General features: G+C 52.6%; 2 protein-coding genes across 5 annotated transcripts in view; both read left to right on the forward strand.

The window, feature by feature from the left end:
- Window positions 1-2134, forward strand: part of LOC311511471 (sphingolipid delta(4)-desaturase/C4-monooxygenase DES2-like) — a 28040-nt gene extending 25906 nt beyond the window's left edge. For all 3 annotated transcript variants that reach the window (XM_084612109.1, XM_084612110.1, XM_084612108.1), the window contains exons 2-3: window positions 112-854; window positions 1128-2134. In XM_084612109.1, the coding sequence (XP_084468235.1) occupies window positions 138-854; window positions 1128-1271 (861 nt within the window). In that variant the 5' untranslated portion in view covers window positions 112-137 and the 3' untranslated portion in view covers window positions 1272-2134. The remainder of the gene's footprint in view (window positions 1-111; window positions 855-1127) is intronic.
- Window positions 2135-11365: 9231 nt separating this feature from the next.
- Window positions 11366-20171, forward strand: TBCB (tubulin folding cofactor B). 2 transcript variants are annotated; one of them, XM_084612694.1, is made up of 6 exons: window positions 11370-11562; window positions 16379-16522; window positions 17424-17520; window positions 18935-19126; window positions 19256-19328; window positions 19774-20171. In XM_084612694.1, exons 1-6 carry the CDS (start codon window positions 11437-11439, stop codon window positions 19889-19891), a joined length of 750 nt encoding a protein of 249 aa, XP_084468820.1. In that variant the 5' UTR covers window positions 11370-11436; the 3' UTR covers window positions 19892-20171. The 2 variants fall into 2 exon arrangements, with proteins under 2 accessions (XP_084468819.1, XP_084468820.1); XM_084612693.1 differs by having other exon boundaries at window positions 11366-11562; window positions 18935-19328.
- Window positions 20172-22244: the final 2073 nt, after the last annotated feature.

A 22244-nucleotide genomic window follows, 5' to 3' on the forward strand; every position in this document is an offset into this window, starting at 1 on the left:
CATTGAACGCAATGGTTTGTGTAAGGCGGTACTGACGTGCCATACCGCCACCGGCAGGCTGGATCCCAGCCCTGCCCTTCCTGAGCTAACGTTTCTGCATCCCCTCCACAGCCAAGTACCCTGAGATCAAGAAGCTGATGGGTCCAGATCCCCAGCTGAAGTGGGTAGTGACCCTGATGGTGCTGACCCAGCTGGTGGCCTGCTACCTGGTGAAGGACCTGCCTTGGAAGTGGGTCTTCTTCTGGGCTTACGCCTTCGGGGGCTGCCTCAACCACTCCATGACACTGGCCATCCATGACATCTCCCACAACGTGGCCTTCGGCAACAAGGAGGCCAAGTGGAACCGCCTCTTCGGCATGTTCGCCAACCTGCCCATCGGGGTCCCCTACGCCACCTCCTTCAAGAAGTACCATGTCGACCACCACCGCTACCTGGCCGGGGACGGGCTCGACGTGGACATCCCCACGGCCTTCGAGGGACGCTTCTTCCACTCGCCACCCCGCAAGATCCTCTGGCTCTTTCTGCAGCCCGTCTTCTACATCCTGCGGCCCCTCTACGTCAACCCCAAGCCCGTCACTGGCCTGGAGGTGATCAATGTCGCCGTGCAGCTGGCTTATGACCTCTTGATCTACTCCTTGTGGGGACCCAAGCCCATCTTCTACATGATCGCCGGCTCCACACTGGCCATGGGGATCCATCCCATCTCCGGACATTTCATCGCTGAGCACTACATGTATCTCAAGGGCTACGACACCTTCTCCTACTACGGCCCCTTGAACTGGCTGACCTTCAACGTGGGTTATCACATGGAGCATCATGATTTCCCCAGCATCCCGGGCAGCAAGCTGCCACTGGTAAGAACTTCTCTGCTTGCAATCGTCTGGCTGGAAGGGGTAGAATCCCTGGGAAAGTGGGTGGAGCCCAGCGGGGAACCAAAAGACCTTAAAATAGGCAGGGAACCTGTAGCAGAGCGGTCACCCCGCTCCGGGTTGAAAGGGGTTAAAAACAGCCCTAGTATACCATGAACGTGACACCACAGAACGCTGGGCAGTTGTGCATCTCCATCGAAACATCCCAGGGCAGAGATTTGTGTTCACGGTCAGACCCCAGTGTGTCTCTGCTTCCAGGTGAAGAAGATCGCTGCTGAGTACTACGACCATCTGCCCTACCACACCTCCTGGGTCTGCGTCCTCTGGGACTTTGTCTTCTGCGAGTCGCTGGGGCCCTTCGCCCGCGTGAAGAGGAAGTACAAAGTGGCCAAGGCGGAGTGAAACAAGAGGGTTACCCAACAGAGCTCCCCGCTCTCCAGCCTCTCAGGGGACGGGGGGAGGTTTGACATCAGGGGAGTTATTTATACCTGTTGCCTAATACCAGACGTGTACACGCTTCATTTAAGGGTCAAATATTGTCAGAGACTCCACTGACCGAGACATGAGTCATTAGGCAGCCTGATCGGGCCATGGGAGCACTCCTCCTGGCCGCTCGGCTGGTGTACAACTACCCCAGACCACCCACGCCCCTCCCAGCAACCAACACAGGGGGTGCGGCCAGTGGTACTGGGACATGGCTGAGAAGGGGGTGTAGCTAGGGCATCTCCTGGGATCACCAGCTGCTGCTAACAGACAGTGTAGATTAGAGCAGCCTTCAGGCTATTCTGTGCCAGGGACTAGCTTGGCATCCCGATGGCTTTCCTGCCACCTTCATTCCCCCCACACCCCAGACTTCTTATCAAATGGTCCCCAGCCAATTTGGAGCATTGGCTGGTATTTGTACATAGGTATTACTAAGGGCCACCAAAGATACCTCGAATCTAGGCTGCAGCATTACAGGCCTGATTCCCCGCTCCCTCAAAGTGGTGTGAATCTGGAGTGACCCCATTGAAATCAGTGGCATTGAACAAGCATAAATCCATGGGAGTCAGTGGGGCTGATTCATGCCTCCCTCACCCTGCTCTAGACCAGGAGCAACTGCCCTAGTACGGATGTAAAGGAAACAAGAATCGGGCCCCTTATAAAATTTGAACTGTAATAAGTGAATACCCAGATCTGCAAGAAAGGACCAGGCATACATAATGCAAAGAGACAGCCCTACTTAATTAGTCATGTTCCTTATATTAAAAGTAACACGAGGAGAAGCTTCGGTTGGATCAGTGCCTTTTTTAGCTCCTTTGATGGAAAAAAGAGACTGAAAATATACATATATTTTTTTAAACCATCAGAATGTCAACTCTGGCTTGGTTTCTGCTGGAGAGCTGCTTGGAGGTCTCCAAGGTGTCGCTTGAAACCACTCCTGGAAAGGAAAGGGAGAGGCTGGCAGTTTAACAAAGAGAGCTCACCTCCCACCTGTTTGTGGGGTGCTTGAGTTTGTTGGTGTCACTGGGGATCTGGCCCTGGATATCTGCAAACCTTTGGTCCATACCTGTCTTGCATTATCTCTGCGTGTTTGCGGTGGTGGGATCATTTGCTTACAAGTGACAGGTGGGGTTTTGAAAGTGTAAATTAAAGTTGGAGTTGTCAGATCTTACTGTGAAAGGGCGGGGGTAAAGATTTGATGTGGGAGCTGGGTTTTGTTAAAAATAATAATGTCTTATTTTATAGGGTCTTTCATTCTTAAGGATCCCAAGGACTTTACGTAATCTGGAGAAATCGTGTCTTTTGGTGCTGAGGCGTAGTGGCTGTTTCGTAGCGCAAAGCTCCAGACTTCAGAGCGGGTCGTAAAGAAGTCCCATCTCTGATTGAGATTGCTGGGCAAGTTTAGAGAGCTGAACAGAATTACAGGAGTGGGAATTTTGCCAGAAGCCTGAGCCTCTTGGGGGAGGGGAAGCACCCTGGCATTTTTAATGATCACAAATTAGTCAAGACACTGGGTTGACGTGGCAACACAGCGCCCCCTAGTGCCATGCTGGAGCATTGAGGTCAGCACTGGTGCGGGGAGCGCCACCCTGTGAGTCACCCACCCTGCTCCCCGCAGCACAGCGCCCCCTAGTGCCACACTGCTGTCCCTCTCCCTGCAGCACCGTCCCTGGTTGTGTATTTATTTTCCACACAAACCCCTCCAAGTCCTGACCCATCAGCCGCCCTGCCGAGCTTGTGAGATCTCAACGCAGCCATAGCAGCCCGAGTGGGTAGGTCCAGCAGGCCCCCTTCTACCATCTGTCACTCCCCCGGCCCATTTCAGTTCTGGAACGCCCAGCGCTGGTCCTCCCCTCAGTGGCACGGGAGGAGTTCTGCAGATACATCCACGGTTGTCAGCACGCGACAGCAGACGCCCCCTCCAGACCGATCCACGAGCCCCGTCTCTGTCCCCCAACTATCTGCCTTTCCTCCCCCAGTTTGTGTTGGTCTCTCATATTATTTCTCCCTCGGAACAAGAGGGCCATTGACCGGTGTGTTGAACGCTATTCACTGCACTGGAATCACAGCAGGGGCAGGCTGAGTGGTGTTTTAGGCGGTCTGACTATGTGTGTGTGTGTGGTGCCAATCATGGGGCATCGGACAAGGTCTTTAGGTGCTACCTGAATGCATGTAACAATACAACCCGGATTTAAAAGGCTGGCTTTGGGATACTGGTTCGTTTGACTTTACAGAGCCGTGGAATGAACTGGTTGGTGTGTGTCTGTGTGCACGGCCTCTGCTGAACTGAACATAAGACTGGCCAGCCTGGGTCAGAGCAAAGACCCATCTATCCTCCTATTGTCTTCCAACAGCTGGTGCCAGATGCTTTAGAGGGAATGACCAGAACAAGGCAATTATCGAGTGATCCATCCCCTATTGTCCAGTCCCAGCTTCTGGCAGTCAGAGGCTTAGGGACACCCAGAGCATGGGGTTGCGTCCCTGACCATCTAGGCTAATAGCCATTGATGGACCTATGCTCCAGGAACTTCTCTCATTCTTTTTTGGACCCAGTTATATTACTGGCCTTCACAGCATCCCTTGGCAATGAGTCCCCCGGGTTGACTGTGTGTTGGGTGAAGAAATACTTCCTTATGTTTGTGGCACCTTAGAGACTAACCAATTTATTTGAGCATATGCTTTCGTGAGCTACAGCTCACTTCATCTTGCATCCGATGAAGTGAGCTGTAGCTCACGAAAGCTTATGCTCAAATAAATAGGTTAGTCTCTAAGGTGCCACAAGTCCTCCTTTTCTTTTTGCGAATACAGACTAACACGGCTGTTACTCTGAAACCTTTCCTTATGTTTGTTTTCATCCCGCTGCCTGTTAATTTCATGGGGTGACGCCTGGTTCTTGTCACAGGCGCCGACCTTTCAAACTGCCGGGGGGTGCTCAACCCCAGGTCCTGCCCCCACTCCATCCCTTAATCCAAGGTCCCACCCTCCCTCTTCCCGCCCACTTCCACCCCCTCCCCAGAGCACCGGGTCTCCGCTCCTCCCCCTCTCTGCCAGCCTCCCTGTACGCTGCGAAACAGCTGTTTGTGGAGGGTGGGAGGCGGAAGGCGCTGATCTGCGGGGCCGCCAGTGGGCAGGAGGCACCGGGGGGGAGAACTGGTGGGGGGCTGCTGGTGGGTGTTCCACCCCTACCATTTTCCCCCCATGGGTGCTCCAGCCCCAAAGCACTCACAAAGTCGGCACCTATGTTTCTTGTGTTATGAGAAGGGGTAAATGACACGTCCCTAGTCACTTTCTCCGCACCAGCCCCAATTTTATAGACCTCGCTCCGATCCCGCTTCGGGCATCTCTTTTCCAAGTTGGAAAGTCCCAGGCTTTATAATGTCTCCTCACCTGGAAGCTGTTTCGTGCCCCTCCTCACTTTTGTTGACCTTCTCTGCACTTTTCCCACTTCTAATATATCTTTTGTGAAACGGGGCGACCCAAACAGCATGCTGTAGTCAAGCTGGGGGCGTACCATGGATTGATACCGTGGCGTTACGATATTTACTGCCTTACGATCTTCCCCTTTCCTAAGGGTTCCTAACCTTCTTGTTGCTTTTTTCTGATGGCTGCTGCCCAGCGAGCAGAGGGTTTTTGGAGCACTCGAGCCGCTCAGCCGCATTGTTGGTGCTAGCAGCAGTCCCACGCCGTTCAGTGGAGTCCTGGAAGAGGTTGTGGTCAGGCCAGGGGGGACGCTGAAGGATCAGTGCTGCACCCCGAGGGGTTGGGCAACTGGACAGCAGGTTCCAGCTCTCAAGAAGGGGGTGCTAGCCAGAGGGTTTGTGCCCTGAGAATGTGCCTGGGGACCCCAAGACTGGGGCAGTGGCTGGTTCCAGAGACTTAAAAGACGGTCACGGCCATCTAGTGAGTGGCCGAGAGGGGGCGCTCAGTTGGGAGCTGACTCACCTGCTGTATTGCTAATCACAAGGGAGGTTCCCCATCATCATCTCATGTGGCAGGGGACTAGGGTTCTGCCACAGGGAGATGTTAAGTTCTGTCCTTGCTGCTCCTGTGAAGGTCTGAGCCACTCTGTACGTGCAGCACAGAGCCAACTGTGACGTTCCATGGGTTCTTCTCCAGCTCCGAATCAGAAGCCCGGGGGCTATAGTGGGGGACAGAACCACTGCCTCTGAACCTTTCTGTTGGACCAAACCCACCAGCCACCGATTTCACCATCTGGTTTGGACAGAGCTGAAAACTCATGCCCTGAAGCCAGCTGCAGAACCTAATTTGGATGTCGGCAGAGCTTCCTCATTCCCTTGTTACTGATCAGTTCAAATCTCCATCCCCTGCCCCTGCTACCCTCTTCCTCCAAAATGCTGCTGCAAAGAATCAGGGGAAGGGATAACTTTTATGAGTGAATTTCAGTGCCCAGTCAGGAGTGGCAGCCCCTGGGGCCTAGCTCCTGTGCCTATGGAGAAGGTGACTCACTAAGGTAGGCCAAGGAGAAGCAGGACAAACCACATAGAATCATAGGACTGGAAGGGACCTCAAGAGGTTATCTAGACCAGTCCCCTACACTTATGGCTGGACTAAGCATTATCTTCTAGACCATCCCTGACAGGTGTTTGTCCAACCTGCTCTTAAAAATCCCCAATAATGGAGATTCCACAACCTCCCTGGGCAATTTATTCCAGTGCTTAACCACCCTGACAGTTAGGAATTTTCTCCTAATGTCCAACCTAAATCTCCCTTGCTGCAATTTAAGCCCATTGCTTCTTGTCCTAGCCTCAGAGATTAAGAAAAACAAATTTTCCCTCCTCCTTTCAACAACCTTTCATTGAAAACTGTTGTCATGTCCCCTCTCAGTCTTCTCTTCTCCAGCCTAATCGAATCCATTTTTTTCAGTCTTCCCTCATAGCTCATGTTTTCTAGATGTTTAATCATTTTTGTTGCTCTCCTCTGGACTTTCTCCAATTTGTCCACATCCTTCCTGAAATGTGGTGCCCAGAACTGGACACAATCCTGGGCACAATCAGTGCAAAGTAGGGTGGAAGAATTACAACACTCCTGCTAATACATCCCAGAATGATGTTCCCTTTTTGTGCAACAGCGTTACACTGTTGACTCATATTTAGTTTGTGGTCCACTATGACCCCCAGATCCCTTTCTGCAGTGCTCCTTCCGAGGCAGTCATGTCCCATTTCCCACCTACACACCTATGTGTGTGCTATTTAGGGGAGTTGTCTGGGGAGTTGTCCCCATTCAGGCCTGAAAGTGGAGGCACTGCTGGGGCTGGATCCACAGCCATTGGGCAGATCTGCCAGTTGCATGTAGAAGGGCCCCCGGGAGGCGATTGGTGTGGGCTCCTAGACACATCAGATGAAGTCCTAACAGAGGCGAACCATGTGCCCGGCTCTTCACTCGTTAGAATTCAGCGCACAGGGCGGCTGGCTAGGAAGACAATGTTGTTCTCCCGTGACCCTGCTGTCGGGTGACCATTAGCAGAGCCTTTGATTAAGGGGAAGCATCGATGGAAAATAACTCACGCTGGGCACCTGCCAGCTCCCCTCCCTAGCCACTGTCCCTCCTGTGAGTGCTGTCTGAACTCAGCGCCTGATTCTGAGCCCCACAGGGCCCAGCCTGATTCCCCCTCTCCTCCCCCACCCCGTGCCACTCCCCAGGGGTCCATAGCCACTAGCGTGAAGCAGTCTTATCTGTGCTGTGGCTCAGCTCTCTAAAACCACCAGCCTCTGGCAGCAAGAGCCCTGCCCTGCAGGCCTCCACAGGCCCCGCTCAGGCTACGCAGGTAAGCGATAAGCTCATGCCAAAGTCCTCGACCCAGGCCCTGTTCCGCTGAACACGCTCAGAATTCCCAGGAACTGTACAGCACAGTTCTGCTCAACACACAGCCCTGAGCTATAGTGATCAGGAAACTGAGAATAAGTTGATTATCAAAGAATAGACATTCCAGTGCTGGGGGCGGGCGTAAGAATATTGGGACCAAACGGTTACATATCAGAACACGCTTCCTGGAGACAAAGCACCAGACAAGTTCTCTTCCCAGCTAAAGACGCTTGTCTCGCCCAAAGTCGTGTTCAGCCAAGCCTGGTTGAGGTCCCTTTTTCATGAAGCAAACTCGCTGGCCGTTCGCTGCCAAGGGCAAGGATGCCAGGGCGTCCCCTTTGCCCCCCCCCCAAACGTAGCAGAACAAACCTTTGATGTTCACCCCAACATAATGTCGTCGTCCCCCCACGCCGCTATACCTCTTCCTGTTAGCTTCCTTCTGAAGTCCCCGCCAGGTTTCATTAGCATTTCTAATGGGTGCCCAGTGTGAACCAGACAGTGCTCAATTTACACGTAAAGAGATAGATGGATACATGGATCTTGCCTGGAGGACAATCTTCTTTTCCCCTTTCCTGGTGACCCACTCCCAAGCTGTACCTTCAGAACATAGGTTTCAGAGTAACAGCCGTGCTAGTCTGTATTCGCAAAAAGAAAAGGACGACTTGTGGCACCTTAGAGACTAACCAATTTATTTGAGCATAAGCTTTCCGATGAAGTGAGCTGTAGCTCATGAACGCTTATGCTCAAATAAATTGGTTAGTCTCTAAGGTGCCACAAGTACTCCTATTCTCCTGTTGGTAATAGCTTATCTAAAGTGACCACTCTCCTTACAATGTGTATGATAATCAAGGTGGGCCATTTCCAGCACAAATCCAGGGTTTAACAAGAACGTCTGAGGAGGGGGGTGGGGAACACTTCAATCTCTCTAGTCACGCGATTACAGACATGAAAGTTGTGATATTACAACAAAAAAACTTCAAATCCAGACTCCAGTGAGAGACTGCTGAATTGGAATTCATTTGCAAATTGGATACAATTAACTTAGGCTTGAATGGAGACTGGGAGTGGCTAGGTCATTATGCAAGGTAACCTATTTCCCCTTGTTTTTTACTACCCCCCCCCCCCCAGATGTTCTTGTTAAACCCTGGATTTGTGCTGGAAATGGCCCACCTTGATTATCATACACATTGTAAGGAGAGTGGTCACTTTAGATAAGCTATTAACAGCAGGAGAGTGGGGTGGGGGGAGGTATTTTTTCATGCTTTGTGTGTATAAAAAGATCTTCTACACTTTCCACAGTATGCATCCGATGAAGTGAGCTGTAGCTCACGAAAGCTCATGCTCAAATAAATTGGTTAGTCTCTAAGGTGCCACAAGTCCTCCTTTTCTTTCTTCAGAACATAATTTTCAGTACAGATCCATAACTCCCGTACATACGTTTCACAATGGTAATGACTTTCATTAGAGATCTTAACCTGTCACCCTTTGGGGAAACTAGGATGTAAATACCAGAACCAGGGGATTCCAGTAACCTTTATGCCCTCTGCCAGCCCAGCTGGCATCAAAAGATCCCTGGGTTACACCTCCCCCCACTCCCCTGACATCCCTGCTGCACCAGATCAGTCCAAGGGATAGCTCTATCTCTCCCTGCTACAGTGGATGAGATTAGTGGGCCTTTCTGGCCCCTTACCCCCCTTCTCTGCTGGACCAGAGCACTGGTCTGCCTAGTTTACAGTTAGGGCTCTCTTGGTTCTTGTCATGCAGACAGAAAGCAGAAGGTCAGAGTCCAAAGTGCAGGCAATGCGATGTGTATTGGGGTTAACAAGCATAACCACAGCTCTTTACACCAGCAGAGCTTCCTTTCCCCCCTCGCTCCTGGTACCGCCCCTTACCATGTATGGTCCTACTCCATTTTGGAGGTTCTTGAGTCCGGGGAGTTCAGTATCACCTCTTTTGTACCCCACGGGAAGGGGAAGGAGTGAGGTTGTGTTCCAGCCAGGGTCAACGTTTCTTTGGCTTTTAGTATTTCTTATACCTTCCCCCCTACCCCGATCCCCTTTGGCCCTCTCAGCTGGTTGCTTGACTTTGTCTTGGGAGAGGGGTCGGGGCAGAACTGTCCTTCAATTGTACATTTGTATATTAAACTCCCATCATATCCAGCAACACTTTCACTGTATTTCTTATCTTTTCTCATGGCACTAAACCCCCGATCTGGCTGTGGCAGAAGCAACACTCAGTGTCTTTGTTCCTTGTTCACATATGTCAATAAGACACAAACAATTATATTTTAAAACCCCCAAACTTCACCTGGCAAACAAAACCCAAAATTCTATCTCAGGCAAATAAATAGGCCTAAATACTATATTACCATCACTAGCACTCACTACCCTGCCATAACAGATCACACAGAGAGTTGTGTAGTCTTCTGTTTGCATCCCCTGTCCTGCTGGGTAAACACTATCTCTTGTGCCCTGCATCAGACTAATGGCCCATATGTTATAGCACGCGTTAGCTGACGGGGAGCTCAGAGCCCCAGAGGTATTTAGGCACCTAACTCCCACTGGTTTCACCCCAACACAGACAGCCACCCATTCACCCAGCTCTACACCCTCCCATCCATTGGGCGCCTAAATACCTTTGAGGCTCTGGACCTAAATAACTCACCCAAGAGGTCTGTGGAAGAGCTGGGAACAAAACCCAGAGTCTTAGGCCAGCTGTCTAACCACGGGGCCTTCAGGATGAGCGGATGCCCGAAGGGAGGCCCTACAGAAATATAAAATTGTCACTAGTGTAGGATACTTCAAAAGGTGCTGGAAGTAATGTGCAGCTATAACACAGATGCTGTGCATCTGCCCATATCCATGCACTCTGCCTCACAGCCACCCTCCCCAATGCAAAAAGAAAAGGAGTCCTTGTGGCACCTTAGAGACTAACCCATTTATTTGAGCATAAGCTTTTGTGAACTACAGCTCACTTCATCGGATGCATACTGTGGAAAATACAGTGGGGAGATTTGAATTGGAATTAATTTGCAAACTGGATACAATTAACTTAGGCTTGAATAAAGGCTGGGAGTGGATGGGTCATTACACAAAGTAAAACTATTTCCCCATGTTTATTTCCCCCACCCCTGCTGTTCCTCACACGTTCTTGTCAACTGCTGGAAATGGCCCACCTTGATTATCACTACAAAAGGTCTCCCCCCCCGCCCCCCTCCGCTGCTGGTAATAGCTCACCTTAGCTGGTTTCAGAGTAACAGCCGTGTTAGTCTGTATTCGCAAAAAGAAAAGGAGCCCTTGTGGCACCTTAGAGACTAACCCATTTATTTGAGCATAAGCTTTCGTGAGCTACAGCTCACTTCACAGTATGCATCCGATGAAGTGAGCTGTAGCTCACGGAAAGCTCATGCTCAAATAAATGGGTTAGTCTCTAAGGTGCCACAAGTCCTCCTTTTCTTTTTGCGAATGCAGACTAACACGGCTGCTCCTCTGAAACCTCCCTGATGCATATACCCGCACACCCACCCAGGCACCAGGGTGACCAGACAGCATCTGTGAAAAATCGGGACAGGGGGTGGAGGGTAATAGGCTTCTATATAAGAAAAAGCCTCATATATCGGGACTGTCCTTATAAAATCGGGACATCTGGTCGCCCTGCCAGGCACTGATGCCTGCAGCCGTGACTGGGTGCACAAGTCGATGCATGCAAGAACGGGTGGGTGCATGGCTGGGACGGGTGCATGGTAGGGAAGCACCTACTTCCACATGGATGCAGGCACCCGCACATGGAGCCATGCATCCATGCACCTGTCTGCACATGCATCCACACGCACCCTCCCGTCCTCGCTTGCAGCTACCTGGGCATGGACCGACATAACAGAACCCGCCCTGCCCTGCCCTCTCCGCCCAGCTGCCCTCACCGTTCTGCGGCCTCAGCCTTCAACCTGCCTCTACATTCCGCACTGCCATTGGCTGAATGGGCCTCCGCCGCACGTAACGCCGCCTTCTATTGGCTGAGGTCAAAGGCGGGCCGCTTGTGAGTTCCATCTGGAGGCGGGGAGAAGGCGGCTCACAACGCGCTTGGATTGGTTGGTCCGGGCGGCGGGGGCGGGCCGCGCCCGGGGCCGACCGCGGTGCGATTGGCCGGCCTGGGCGGGGCGGGCGGCGATTGGCCGGGCGCGCCCGGGGGGCGGGCCGAATCTTCCAGAAGCGAGCGGGCTCCCGACGGCGGGCGGTCGCTCGGCGGGTGCGGCGGCGGCACCATGATCCTGTCGGGGGCGCTGGGCGCGGCCTCCCCGGCCACCGTGTCCGTCTCCATCAGCAGCAGCCTCAACTCCTTCCGCGCGCAGAAGCGCTACGGGCGGGGCCTCACCATCGCCGAGTTCAAGGTACCCGGGACCGGCCCCTCCCCCGGGAACCGGGCACCGGACCGGACACCGGACCGGGACCGGCCCCTCCCCCGGCCTGACCCACACCCACCGGACCGGCCCCGGCCCCTCCCCTGGGCACCGAACCGGACACAGGACCGGCCCCTCCCCCGACCGGACACCGGACCGGACTCTGGACCGAACCGGCCCCGGCCCCTACCACGGCCTGACCCACACCCACCGGACCGGCACCGGCCCCTCCCCTGGGCACCGAACCGGACACAGGACCGGCCCCTCCCCCGACCGGACACCGGACCGGACACTGGACCGAACCGGCCCCGGCCCCTACCACGGCTTGACCCACACCCACCGGACCGGGACCGGCCCCTCCCCTGGGCACCGGACCGGCCACCGGAGTGGGACCGGCCCCTGCCCTGGCCTGACCCACATCCTCCGGGCACCGGACCGGCCCCTCCCCCGGACACCGAACCGGGGCTGACTGACACCGCCCCCAGGACCAGCCCACGGGGACTTTCGCTCCCCCACACCCCTGTCCAAACTGGGACCTCCTGACCCACACCCTCCCCGCAGTGCAGTCGCCCCTGACAGCAAATCAGGACACGCCGGACCCGATGCTGAACCCTCCGGCGCTGGGGTGGGATTGAGATGTCCCTAGGGCTGACTGACCAGGACCAAGCCCTGTGGGTCCCCTGACTCCTTCCCAACCAGGGACTGACCGAACCCGTCACTGGACCAGAACCAACACGAACCGTTATTACTCTGGCCCGGGCCAAGCCCTATGGGACCCCCCCATGCCCTCAACACTGGCCTGATCCCCACACTCCTGACGCTGGACCAGATGGATCAACGCTGACCCCACTAACATCTGCCAGGGCCTTCACGGCCTGATCTCCTTGGGACTAACCCCACTCCTGGGAGCCCACTGACACCTGCTAGGGCTTGACCCGCCCTTGGACCCTGGACTGGGATCCCCCACCCTCCCCTCCAAGAACCTACCAGGGCCTGACCCATTCCCAGACCAACACCCCACCCCACCCTACTGCTTGGGATGGATGCTGACACCACCGACACCTGACCCCCATGGCTCCTGCAAGGACCACACTGACTCCTTTTTAGGACCTGATCCTCCCTGGCTCTTCCTGAGCTGGGGATTTCTCTCTGGGACTAATCTACCTAGTACTAGACCTTCCCCAAATCTCTATGGGATCTTCCCACGTGTTGCCGTTGGTGAGGGCAAGGCACTGGGGCTGAGCTCCCATCTGCTGCCCTCCCCAGGGGCCCAGGCGAGGTGGCAGGAGGAGCTAGCCTCTCTCTTCCTCTCCCTGCTAGGCCCTCCCCGACTCCTGTTGCTACTTACTTGATCCCTCACCCTAATCCAGAGCCGGCCTCTGCTCTGCTGATTCTGAAATTGTCCAGCTGATGGGGCCTCTATTGTTCCCCTTCTTCCAGGACCCTTCAGTGACCCCTTCTTGCTCCCCCAACATATGCCGATGAACAGCATCCTCCTTCCATGCTTCCTTTGTTGCCTTTTCCTCGGGTCTTTGCACTGAGCTCTTTGCTTGGATCCCTCAGACGCCACCCCCATTTTCTCCTTAAAACACGCTTGATCCATGTGGCCCTGTTCTTTATATGACCTACCCCAGCTTGGAGTGCTCCTTTCTTTTGTGTTTTGATTGGTTTTAAGGAACCTGGGGTGAGATTTTAATACAAACTCAGGGAAGCTTAATAGATTTAGTAGATCCCGTCAAGCCCAGGTCCTTGAGGCAACACGGGTTATTCCCTACAGCTAGACTGGGAAGGATTAGACGTTTATCAGTAAAAGTCAGTAATCATCAATTTCACCAGATAGCCCCCCTCCAAAAAGACCTCCCTCAATAATAATTGAAATTTACAGAGAAGCAAAGTACATTTCTCAAGCGGCGTTTTTCTTACTTTGATTTAGGGCTGTTTTGACAGGTGGTGGTGGCCAGTTGTGTTCTAATGGTTATCGAGCTCTAACTTTTTGAACTTCAGGGTCTGCTGTCATTAAACAATTAGTCTGTTCTCTCCATGAGTTCCTGCAATTGTGAACATTTAAATAGATAAACGTTAAGAAGAAGAAGCAGCTTAAAACAGTGCAGTTGAGCCAGAACTCAGTTCAGGTGCTCGTAAGCAACAGTAATGAGTCCCTGCCTGACTGAATTTCCTGCCTCTGCTCAGCCGAGAGTCCTGGCTGGGGTCTGTGCTCTGCCCGTTCAGGACCACAGGCTCCTTGCATCTGCAGGAATCGGTAGCTCTGCTGCCATGCCCCACTCACTCTGTGACAGCAGGAGCTGTTCAGCGGTGGGATGAGTGAGTGTGGGGAGAGCAGAGACCCCAACCAGGACTCTGTGGGAGAGGCCACCCTGCTGCTGAGTGGCTCCTGCCCCCTCGATTATCTGAACAAAATGCCGGCGTGTCCCCCCGTGCTATTCGGAGAGCTGGGAGTACGCTGTACCTTACCTCTCCTATTCAAGGAACGAGGGATTCCTGTCAGCCTGGAGCAGCGTCCTGTCTCCGGCAGTTGCCAGTGTTCCAGAAAAAGATGGGAGAACCCTGCAGTAGGCAGACCCCATCCTAAATGGCTCCTTGTCCTGGCCTAAGGAGTCTCTGTTCCTGGTGCTTGCATCCTTATTTGTCAGCTTTTGCCAGTGACCAATGAGACCCTATAGTAACGGGGGAAATATACTCCCCCAAAATCACCCCTCAGATAACCCCCTCTCTTCCCCCTAAGCTCCCATAGAGAGACCCATCCGTGCAGTTTACTCTGAAGGCAAGCAAATCCGGAGATCTCCTGATCTCAGCGGAGATCTCCTGATCTCAGCGGAGATCTCCTGATCTCAGCGGAGATCTCCTGATCTCAGCGGAGATCTCCTGATCTCAGCGGAGATCTCCTGATCTCAGCGGAGATCTCCTGATCTCAGCGGAGATCTCCTGATCTCAGCGGAGATCTCCTGATCTCAGCGGAGATCTCCTGATCTCAGCGGAGATCTCCTGATCTCAGCGGAGATCTCCTGATCTCAGCGGAGATCTCCTGATCTCAGCGGAGATCTCCTGATCTCAGCGGAGATCTCCTGATCTCAGCGGAGATCTCCTGATCTCAGCGGAGATCTCCTGATCTCAGCGGAGATCTCCTGATCTCAGCGGAGATCTCCTGATCTCAGCGGAGATCTCCTGATCTCAGCGGAGATCTCCTGATCTCAGCGGAGATCTCCTGATCTCAGCGGAGATCTCCTGATCTCAGCGGAGATCTCCTGATCTCAGCGGAGATCTCCTGATCTCCGCGGAGATCTCCTGATCTCCGCGGAGATCTCCTGATCTCCGCGGAGATCAGGATGGCAGGGATGGGAGGGTGGACCTACTGGGAAGTGTGTAATGGGATCAAAACCAGCATCTTCAACTCCCCCTTGGGGCCCACTGGCAGGCACTGAGATTCCAGAGCGCAGGTGTAATATACCTGTGGCAAGATGGCAGCTTCTTAGTAATAATACCTTGCCTGTGTGGAGGGCTTTTGATCAGTCATGCTCAAAGTGCTTCACAAAGGAGGGCAATATCGTTACCCCATTTGACAGATGGGGAAACTGAGGCACGGGGAATATTTGGACCAGGGTTGCCCAGCGGGCTAATGGCCAAGCCAGGAACAGAACCTCTGAATCCTAGTCTAGTGCTCTGTCCACTAGGTAACACTGCCTCCCTGTGGAGCGCATGGTAGTTACCTGGCACTGAGGTGCCCAATACTGATTGTATTGTTTTGGGTTTGATTGCTTTCTAGCTGTATCCCAGAGCAGGGAGACAAAAATACATCTGCAGCCTACAGCCTATTGGCCTGTCTTCCTGTCTGTTCCCCCACCGTTTCCCATGCTTCTTTCTCTCACTAAACTTGACTGCTTTTTTCCCCCTCACCCCCTCTTCTCCCCTACCAGACAGGCGAGCTGCAATTCTCCATCCTGAAGCACCTGCCCCTCCAGCCGCTTTTGCTTATTTCTCTGGCCTCTCTGGTATTTGCAGTGACCCAGATCCTGTCTGAATAACTCTCCCCACAGCAGCTCTGGGGTGCATTGTGGGTCCCTGAGAAGGGCTCCATCAGCAGAAAATCCAGCCATGCCAGGCAGCCAAAAAGTGGATTAACTGCAGCTCAGCAGCTGGGGGCTTGTGCCCAGCTGTCTAACTGATGAGCCACCACTTCCTCCCCTGCAGCAGTTGGCTCTTTGCCAGCTGCTGGCTGCTGTTTGTTGCTTTCCATCAACATGTATTTATTCTCTCGGAAGGGAAAACTGATCTATAAAGCAAAATCTGACCCTGCAGGAGCTGTGTCCAGCTCCCCATGCTGCTAGGGTTGTGCTGAGCACTGATTGGTTTGCTACCTTCTGCGCTCTGTAGGACCATGTCTCTTATCAATCCCCTGTGCTCTGATCTCTCCACGTCTGAATCTGCCTTCCTGGGTGGGTTGCTGCTTCCCCTCTGTTCTCTTCTGCAATTGCGATCACTGCTGAATTAATGCCAGAGCAGCTCCTGGCAAAGCACTGGACCGGGAGCTACCTAGCCTCGGGCATCGCTGCTGAATGCGTCACCATTGCAACCAAAGCTCCATCTGAGAATCTACGAGACTGTCTAGCCCAGATCGCTTCTATCTCTTGCATTTTGTAATGTTCCTGGGTCTTATTTTCTTCTGTAAGCTCCATGATGCCTGCTTGGTCCAGTTGTCCTCTGTGGGTGGCTTTGCGGACTCTGGCTTGTATGTGGCAATGGAGTTGAGGATGTGGAAGTGCTGATCTCTGTTGTGTCTCTCCTTTCCCAGTGCAAACTAGAGCTGGTGGTGGGAAGCCCAGCGTCATGTATGGACTTGGAGCTCTACACGTCCGATGACAAATTTGTAATGAAACTGGACAGCGATGAGGCCTTACTGGGATCCTACCCCATCGATGACGGCTGTAGGATACACGTAGGTATCGGGGTTGCAGATCCCCAGCGTAGACAGTGATGTGAACTGCAGTGTATTCTATCCCTGTAGCACTAAAGAGCCCGCAGGACTCGACTTTTCCTCAAGTCAAGAAATGACGTTCGTTTCCTCATAAAAGAGCAGAGATTTTAGGTCTGTGAAGGGGTTTTCAGTCACCAAATGACTTAGCAACTCGAGTCTCGCTGAAAGGCAGCGGGCTGTGGGTTACTGAATCATGCGGGTGCTTTGAAAAACCCACACCCATGATCTAAACCCCCCACCCCCACCCTGCAAAACTTGAAGTTTGTGTGTAAAGTTCTGCTTTGGCTTGTTTCTTTGGAGACTTTTTTTCTGTCAGAACTGACAAAATTAGCAGCACTTGGGTTCATAAATTATAACGCCAGACAGAACCATTAGATCATCTAGTCAGACCTCTGGTGTGACACAGGCCGTCAGGCGTCATCCAAATGACCCCTCTATTGAGCAGCCTTGTCTTCGGTACCGCCTGAGGGTGTGTACACCCAGCAGTCCTTCCCCCCCACTTGGCAGCGAGTCTCAGAGCCTGGGTCTACAGACACGGGCTCGTGCTATGGTGCTAAAACTAACCATGGTGACGTTCCCACTTGGGGTTTGAAGCTGGGGTGGGGGGTTTCAGAGTCCCAGCGTGAATGTTTTAGCACCATAGCATGAGTCTGTAGACCCAGGCTCTGAGACTCACTGCTGTGGGTTTCTGTGCTGCATAGATGTAACGTATGGCACGCATTCCAGGGACCCCTTGGGATGCCACTACCCTGAATTACGCAGCTTTAAACATCAGGTACCGGGGCTCAGTTAACCAAGACTAGGGCTAAAGAAACTGGTGTGAACAAGAGCGGACTCTGGTAATTTCCATTCTGTTCTCTAGGTTATTGACAGGAGCGGAGCCAGGGTCGGCGAGTACGAGGATGTGTCGCGGGTAGAGAAATACGAAATGTCTGCCACTGATTACGAGAAGAGGCCAGGTAAGGGTGACAGCGTTGCCAAAAGACCCATTTTTGCAGGGTTAAAACTTCCATTCCAGGATTGACATTCAAAGCCTGGTGGGTTTGATATCAAATGGAGCTCACTCGTTTGTCTTGGTCACATACGTGTTCCAGAGTGGCGCACATGTAAACAGCAAAGCACCTGAAAATACCCCCTCGGCTGGCTTTGGCTGGGGGGCAGGAGGGTGGTGGGGTGTTCTGGTGTTGCTGTCCCCAAATGGCTGAACTCACATCCCTCCCCATGAGAGAAGAGGGCCGTGAGGATAACGCCCCATACACCAGTGCCAGGTGGGTGCATAGTGAGAACCGCAGCATGTGTCCTGGGTGCGGTGGCTCAGCTTCTCAGGGTGCCTGGCTTATCTGTACTAGAAATGCACCATGCGGGCAGCGACCCACCGGCATCCTCCACCATGAGATGAGGGTTTGTGCATTGTTGCTTTCTGTTTCCCTCAGTGCTGTCCAGTTTAACTCAAACTGTGGAATCAATGGAAGGTTAAACAGATCTCACTGGCAGCAACCTTGCCTTGCATAATTTCCACCCACTCCTTGTTCCCCTCACTGCTCTCCTCCCCTGTGTCGCCCTGAAGGACACTTCACCCTCCTTGGCATTGGTACCTTCCCTCTTACGCGTGCTTGGGCAAGGAGTTCCTCCGAGGCGAGAGATGGGGAAAAATGAGATTGTTACAATCCGACTTACTGTAAATCTCCGATAATAAAAGGGAAATCTTCTACTCCCTTTTGCAGGAAGAAATGCTTTCCTTCCTCTAGGGCCAAAATACCGACTGGGATTATTTCACAATCAGTTTACTCTTACACAGGTGAAGACAACCATGAACGCCCCAGTGATCTTATTTTAGGTTTGGGAGGCTTGTATGATTACAGATGTAGTATGATGAGTGGGAACTGAAAAAAGAGGGTCTGGTTTCAAGAGGGACCTGATTGCGTGTGACACCGAGGGGGTTCATTGTATAATGGGCCATGCTACTACCAGATACAGGCCTCTCAGCATGTAACCTTGGCCTCCCTCTCTGCATGCCCGGTAAAGATCTTTCCAGCACAGCCTCTGCCTCCTGCGTTGCGTATCGCTAACGAAAGATGGATGGCGGCAGTGAGATGTTTTACTGCTGCTAGGTTGATCTGGGCCCCAAAGGTAGGTGTTTGAAGTGGAGAAAATTGACGAAGGAAACATGAAACCGACCAGGGCTGTTGATTTTGTCTGGGTTGAGTGAAAAAAAAACAAAACAATGGAAAACAAAAAAAAAGGGAAAAATAGATTTAAAAAAAAAACCTCAGTTCTAATCTTGTGTCCCATGATAGGTGGGAGTAGATGTTAAAATGTTCAAACCTGACTGTGTCCTTTTAAGACCAACCCTTTTCCCTCTCTGGCTTCCAGACTCTGTGCGCTCCTTCCTGAAGCGCAGTAAGGTGGGGAAGTTTAACGAGGAGGAGATGTTGAAGAAAGAGGCTGAGCAGGAGCAGAAACTAGCAGAAGAGAAGGCTCTGGCGGAGACCATTTCAGTGGGTGCTCGGTGTGAGGTACGGGTCTCAGGCCAGCCCAACAAACGGGGGACAGTCATGTTCGTGGGTAAGTGCCGCTGGCCCCCGGCTCTCAGTTCCTTTCCACCCTGTCTGTCTGAAAGGACAATTCTCTTAGTGAAGATCAAGCATACAAAGAGTGTCTGTGACTCGGTTTTGATTCTCCTTCTCTCCGTAGGGCTAGCAGAGTTCAAACCAGGCTACTGGATTGGCATCAAATATGACGAACCCTTAGGGAAAAACGATGGCAGGTAAAAACCCTTCCTCTGTCCAAGTTCTGTCTTGGTGCAAACGAGTAGCCCTGCTCTGTTCCCAATAGGGGCCCATGCCAAGCCAGGTTCTCTCAAAGGAAGCGAGGGGTGTGGTTTGAGCACCCAACGCCTCATCCCTGGACTTGCCCTGGGACCTCGCTCCATGTCTGTGACTGCAGATTGTATTGAATGTCACCCTAACAGTGCTGAGCAATAATCTGGTTTATTGTGGGCCAAACGCACGCCGAGGTGTTAACTGCTCTGGCCTGTATGGAGTGACACAGGGATGGCTCTACCCTTCCGTTAGGCCGGGGGAAGGGACCTATGAGGAAGGCGGCAGTCACGGCTCAGCGTCTGGTGGTGCGTTGCCGAGACAGCTGTGCAGGGGAAGGGAGGGCTGTGTCAAGCCGCTGCCGAGCTCATCCCCGACTCTTCCTCTTCCCAGCGTCAATGGAAAGCAGTACTTTGAATGCCAGCCCAAGTACGGCGCGTTCGTGAAGCCTCAGTACGTCACCGTGGGGGACTTCCCAGAAGAGGATTACGGACTGGATGATGAAATGTGACCGGGAGACAGGAGAAAGGAGTCCACGTGGACCCGCCGCCCTCTTCACATGGCTGTCGACACGCTGCGGCGTCTCAGTGGGCTGCTGCATTTGGATCCTGCTAGAAGGCACCTAGGTGAGGGAGAAGATGTGACAAGCAGCTGTTTTGGTTTTTTTATTTCTTCTGATTGTATCTGTTTGTTCAGTGAAAGATGCCATATCCCTTTGTTTTTTCTCCCTCCCCTCCATACGCACCAGCTTAATGCAGTGACACTAATAAAGCTGCCTGGGAGGAACTGGCTGTGCAGCTTAGCAGTGATCCTTGTATCTGGAGTGTGTCTCATGTGCCGAGATCCGGCCCGGTGGCTCCAGAAGCCATTGATCAGTGGTTGGATTGAGGGCACAAGGAACCCACAAAGCTCAGATTTAAACCCCTGGGAAGATTTGGGTTGGGCAAAGGGTTTAAAAACGCAACGCATTGAGAAATAGAGCATTGTCCGTGTGACTATCGTGATCGACTGCACATGGATTCGAACGTCCTCACGCTCAAACCAAGGATTAGGATCCTAAACCACAAAATCGGTATCAAGGTTGCAAACCCCTCCAGCATCCTGAGATGTTTGGAGCCAAGGTTTGGCTTAGTTCACATCCCTTTGTCCTTAAACTTTGCTTAATTGAAGGAGGTTACCCCACTAACATGTCCGCTGTGAGACACTCAATTTGAACTCCCCTTTATTCTCAAATCCCCCCCTCCCCCTCAAAAACCCCTACCCCAAGCAGAATTCTGGCCCTGTAAAGGGAGACGTGCCAGAGACCCCCCTGAAGTCCTTTGCTGTTGATTTTACGTGGAAGGTGCCCAGATGCTAAGGTGATGGGCAGTAGAATAAACATGCATAGGTCTTAATTCTTAGAATGACAAAAATATAAATACCTGCTGCAGTGCAGTTTACAGTTAGCTACTGATTGACTCAGTTGAAAGCTGCAGTATTCCCCTTCAAGGGTGTGTCTTGGACAGATGAGACAACCCTGAATTCTTGTCTATTACCTTTCCCCTGTGCTGCCTAGCTGCTGCAGTGACTAGAGAAGGCATAAGGTGCATTATTAAATCTTTAGCACCTCCTCGCTTGTGCCCCTGAATTGTTAAGTGTTCGTCTGTGCGTAGCTCTCAATTTCCTGGTGCCTTGAGTTTAATTTTAGACAGCGGTAGTTAAGGAAACAGATGTGTTCCCCAAAATATTAGTCCAGTGGCAGGTGACGGTGCAGCCCCCTCTCTCTAACTGTTGTGGTTGATAGCGTGGAGATCCTTTGCAGCTGGCCGTCTGTGTGTGGATGTGCAGCTTAACCCTTCCCTGCCTCTTGTGTGGGTGACTATAACGTCCAGCAGGGAACATTCTCTAACCCCCTCTCTGCAGAGCTCTCACAGCACCATGAGGGAATCCTCCCTTTTCTGACCGCCTACAGCTTGTATTTCTCTTCCCACAATGAGGCTGTTTCAAGACTCTCCTGTAGCTTAGCCTCCAGTCGCTGCCGTTGGGCCGTCCAATGCCCATTGTGCCGGGTCTGTTCTGGCAGAGGCACTGTGTCCCGAGGAAGAGAAGATCCTGAGCGCTCAGCTGGCAGGCTGCTTTCAGAAACGCACCAGTCGCGCTGTGAGGGGCGTAAGCGCGAATAGCATCAAGACTTCCCAAGTAACACGCTGTGACGTGCTGGTTGATCTTGTGACAATTTACGGTGCAAGCTTGATGGGTTTGGGTTCCACTGAGCGCTCTCCTCTCTAGCAGATTTGAAAGGCAAGTCCCCAGATAACCATATTAGAGTTTCCCACAATGCTTTTCACTAATGGAGAACCCCACTGTGGTGTTAGAAATGGTTGTAGGTCACTTCCTATGCAAGCTCCTCGAACACCTGAAGAGATCTTCCCCCGGTCTCAGTTACTGCACTCAGCTTGGGGCAGGGGGGCTCGAACCTAGGATGGTGGTTTCTAAATCCAGGAGCCTCCACTGCATCAACTGCTGCAGGCTCATCGACTGCTATATTGCCCAGGCACCACTAGAGGGGGACATATGAACAGCCATATCGGGTCAGGCCAGTGGTCCTAGTTCAGTATCCTATCTTCTGACAGTGGCCAGTGCCAGATATTGCAAAGTGAACTGAACAGGGCAGTTATCAAGTGATCCATCCCCTGTCATCCACTCCCAGCTTCTGGCAGTCAGAGGCTTGGGACACCCAGAGCAAGGGGTTGCATCCCTAACTATCTTGGCTAATAGCCATCGATGGACCTATCCTCTATGAACTTGGCTAATTTGTTTTTGAACCCAGTTATAGTGTTGTCCTTCACTTGTGGAACTCCTTTCCAGGGGATGTTGTGGAGATG

This window comes from Lepidochelys olivacea, assembly GCF_965140295.1.
Source record: "Lepidochelys olivacea isolate rLepOli2 genome assembly, chromosome: 23".
NCBI lineage: Eukaryota > Metazoa > Chordata > Testudines > Cheloniidae > Lepidochelys > Lepidochelys olivacea.

Bases quoted from the DNA above. Each gene is read 5' to 3' on its own strand.
- TBCB (XM_084612693.1), top strand. From the start codon at position 11,437: ATGATCCTGTCGGGGGCGCTGGGCGCGGCCTCCCCGGCCACCGTGTCC. The intron at 11,563-16,378 runs GTACCCGGGACC...CTCCTTTCCCAG, and splicing joins TCACCATCGCCGAGTTCAAG to TGCAAACTAGAGCTGGTGGT. The intron at 19,329-19,773 runs GTAAAAACCCTT...TCCTCTTCCCAG, and splicing joins TTAGGGAAAAACGATGGCAG to CGTCAATGGAAAGCAGTACT.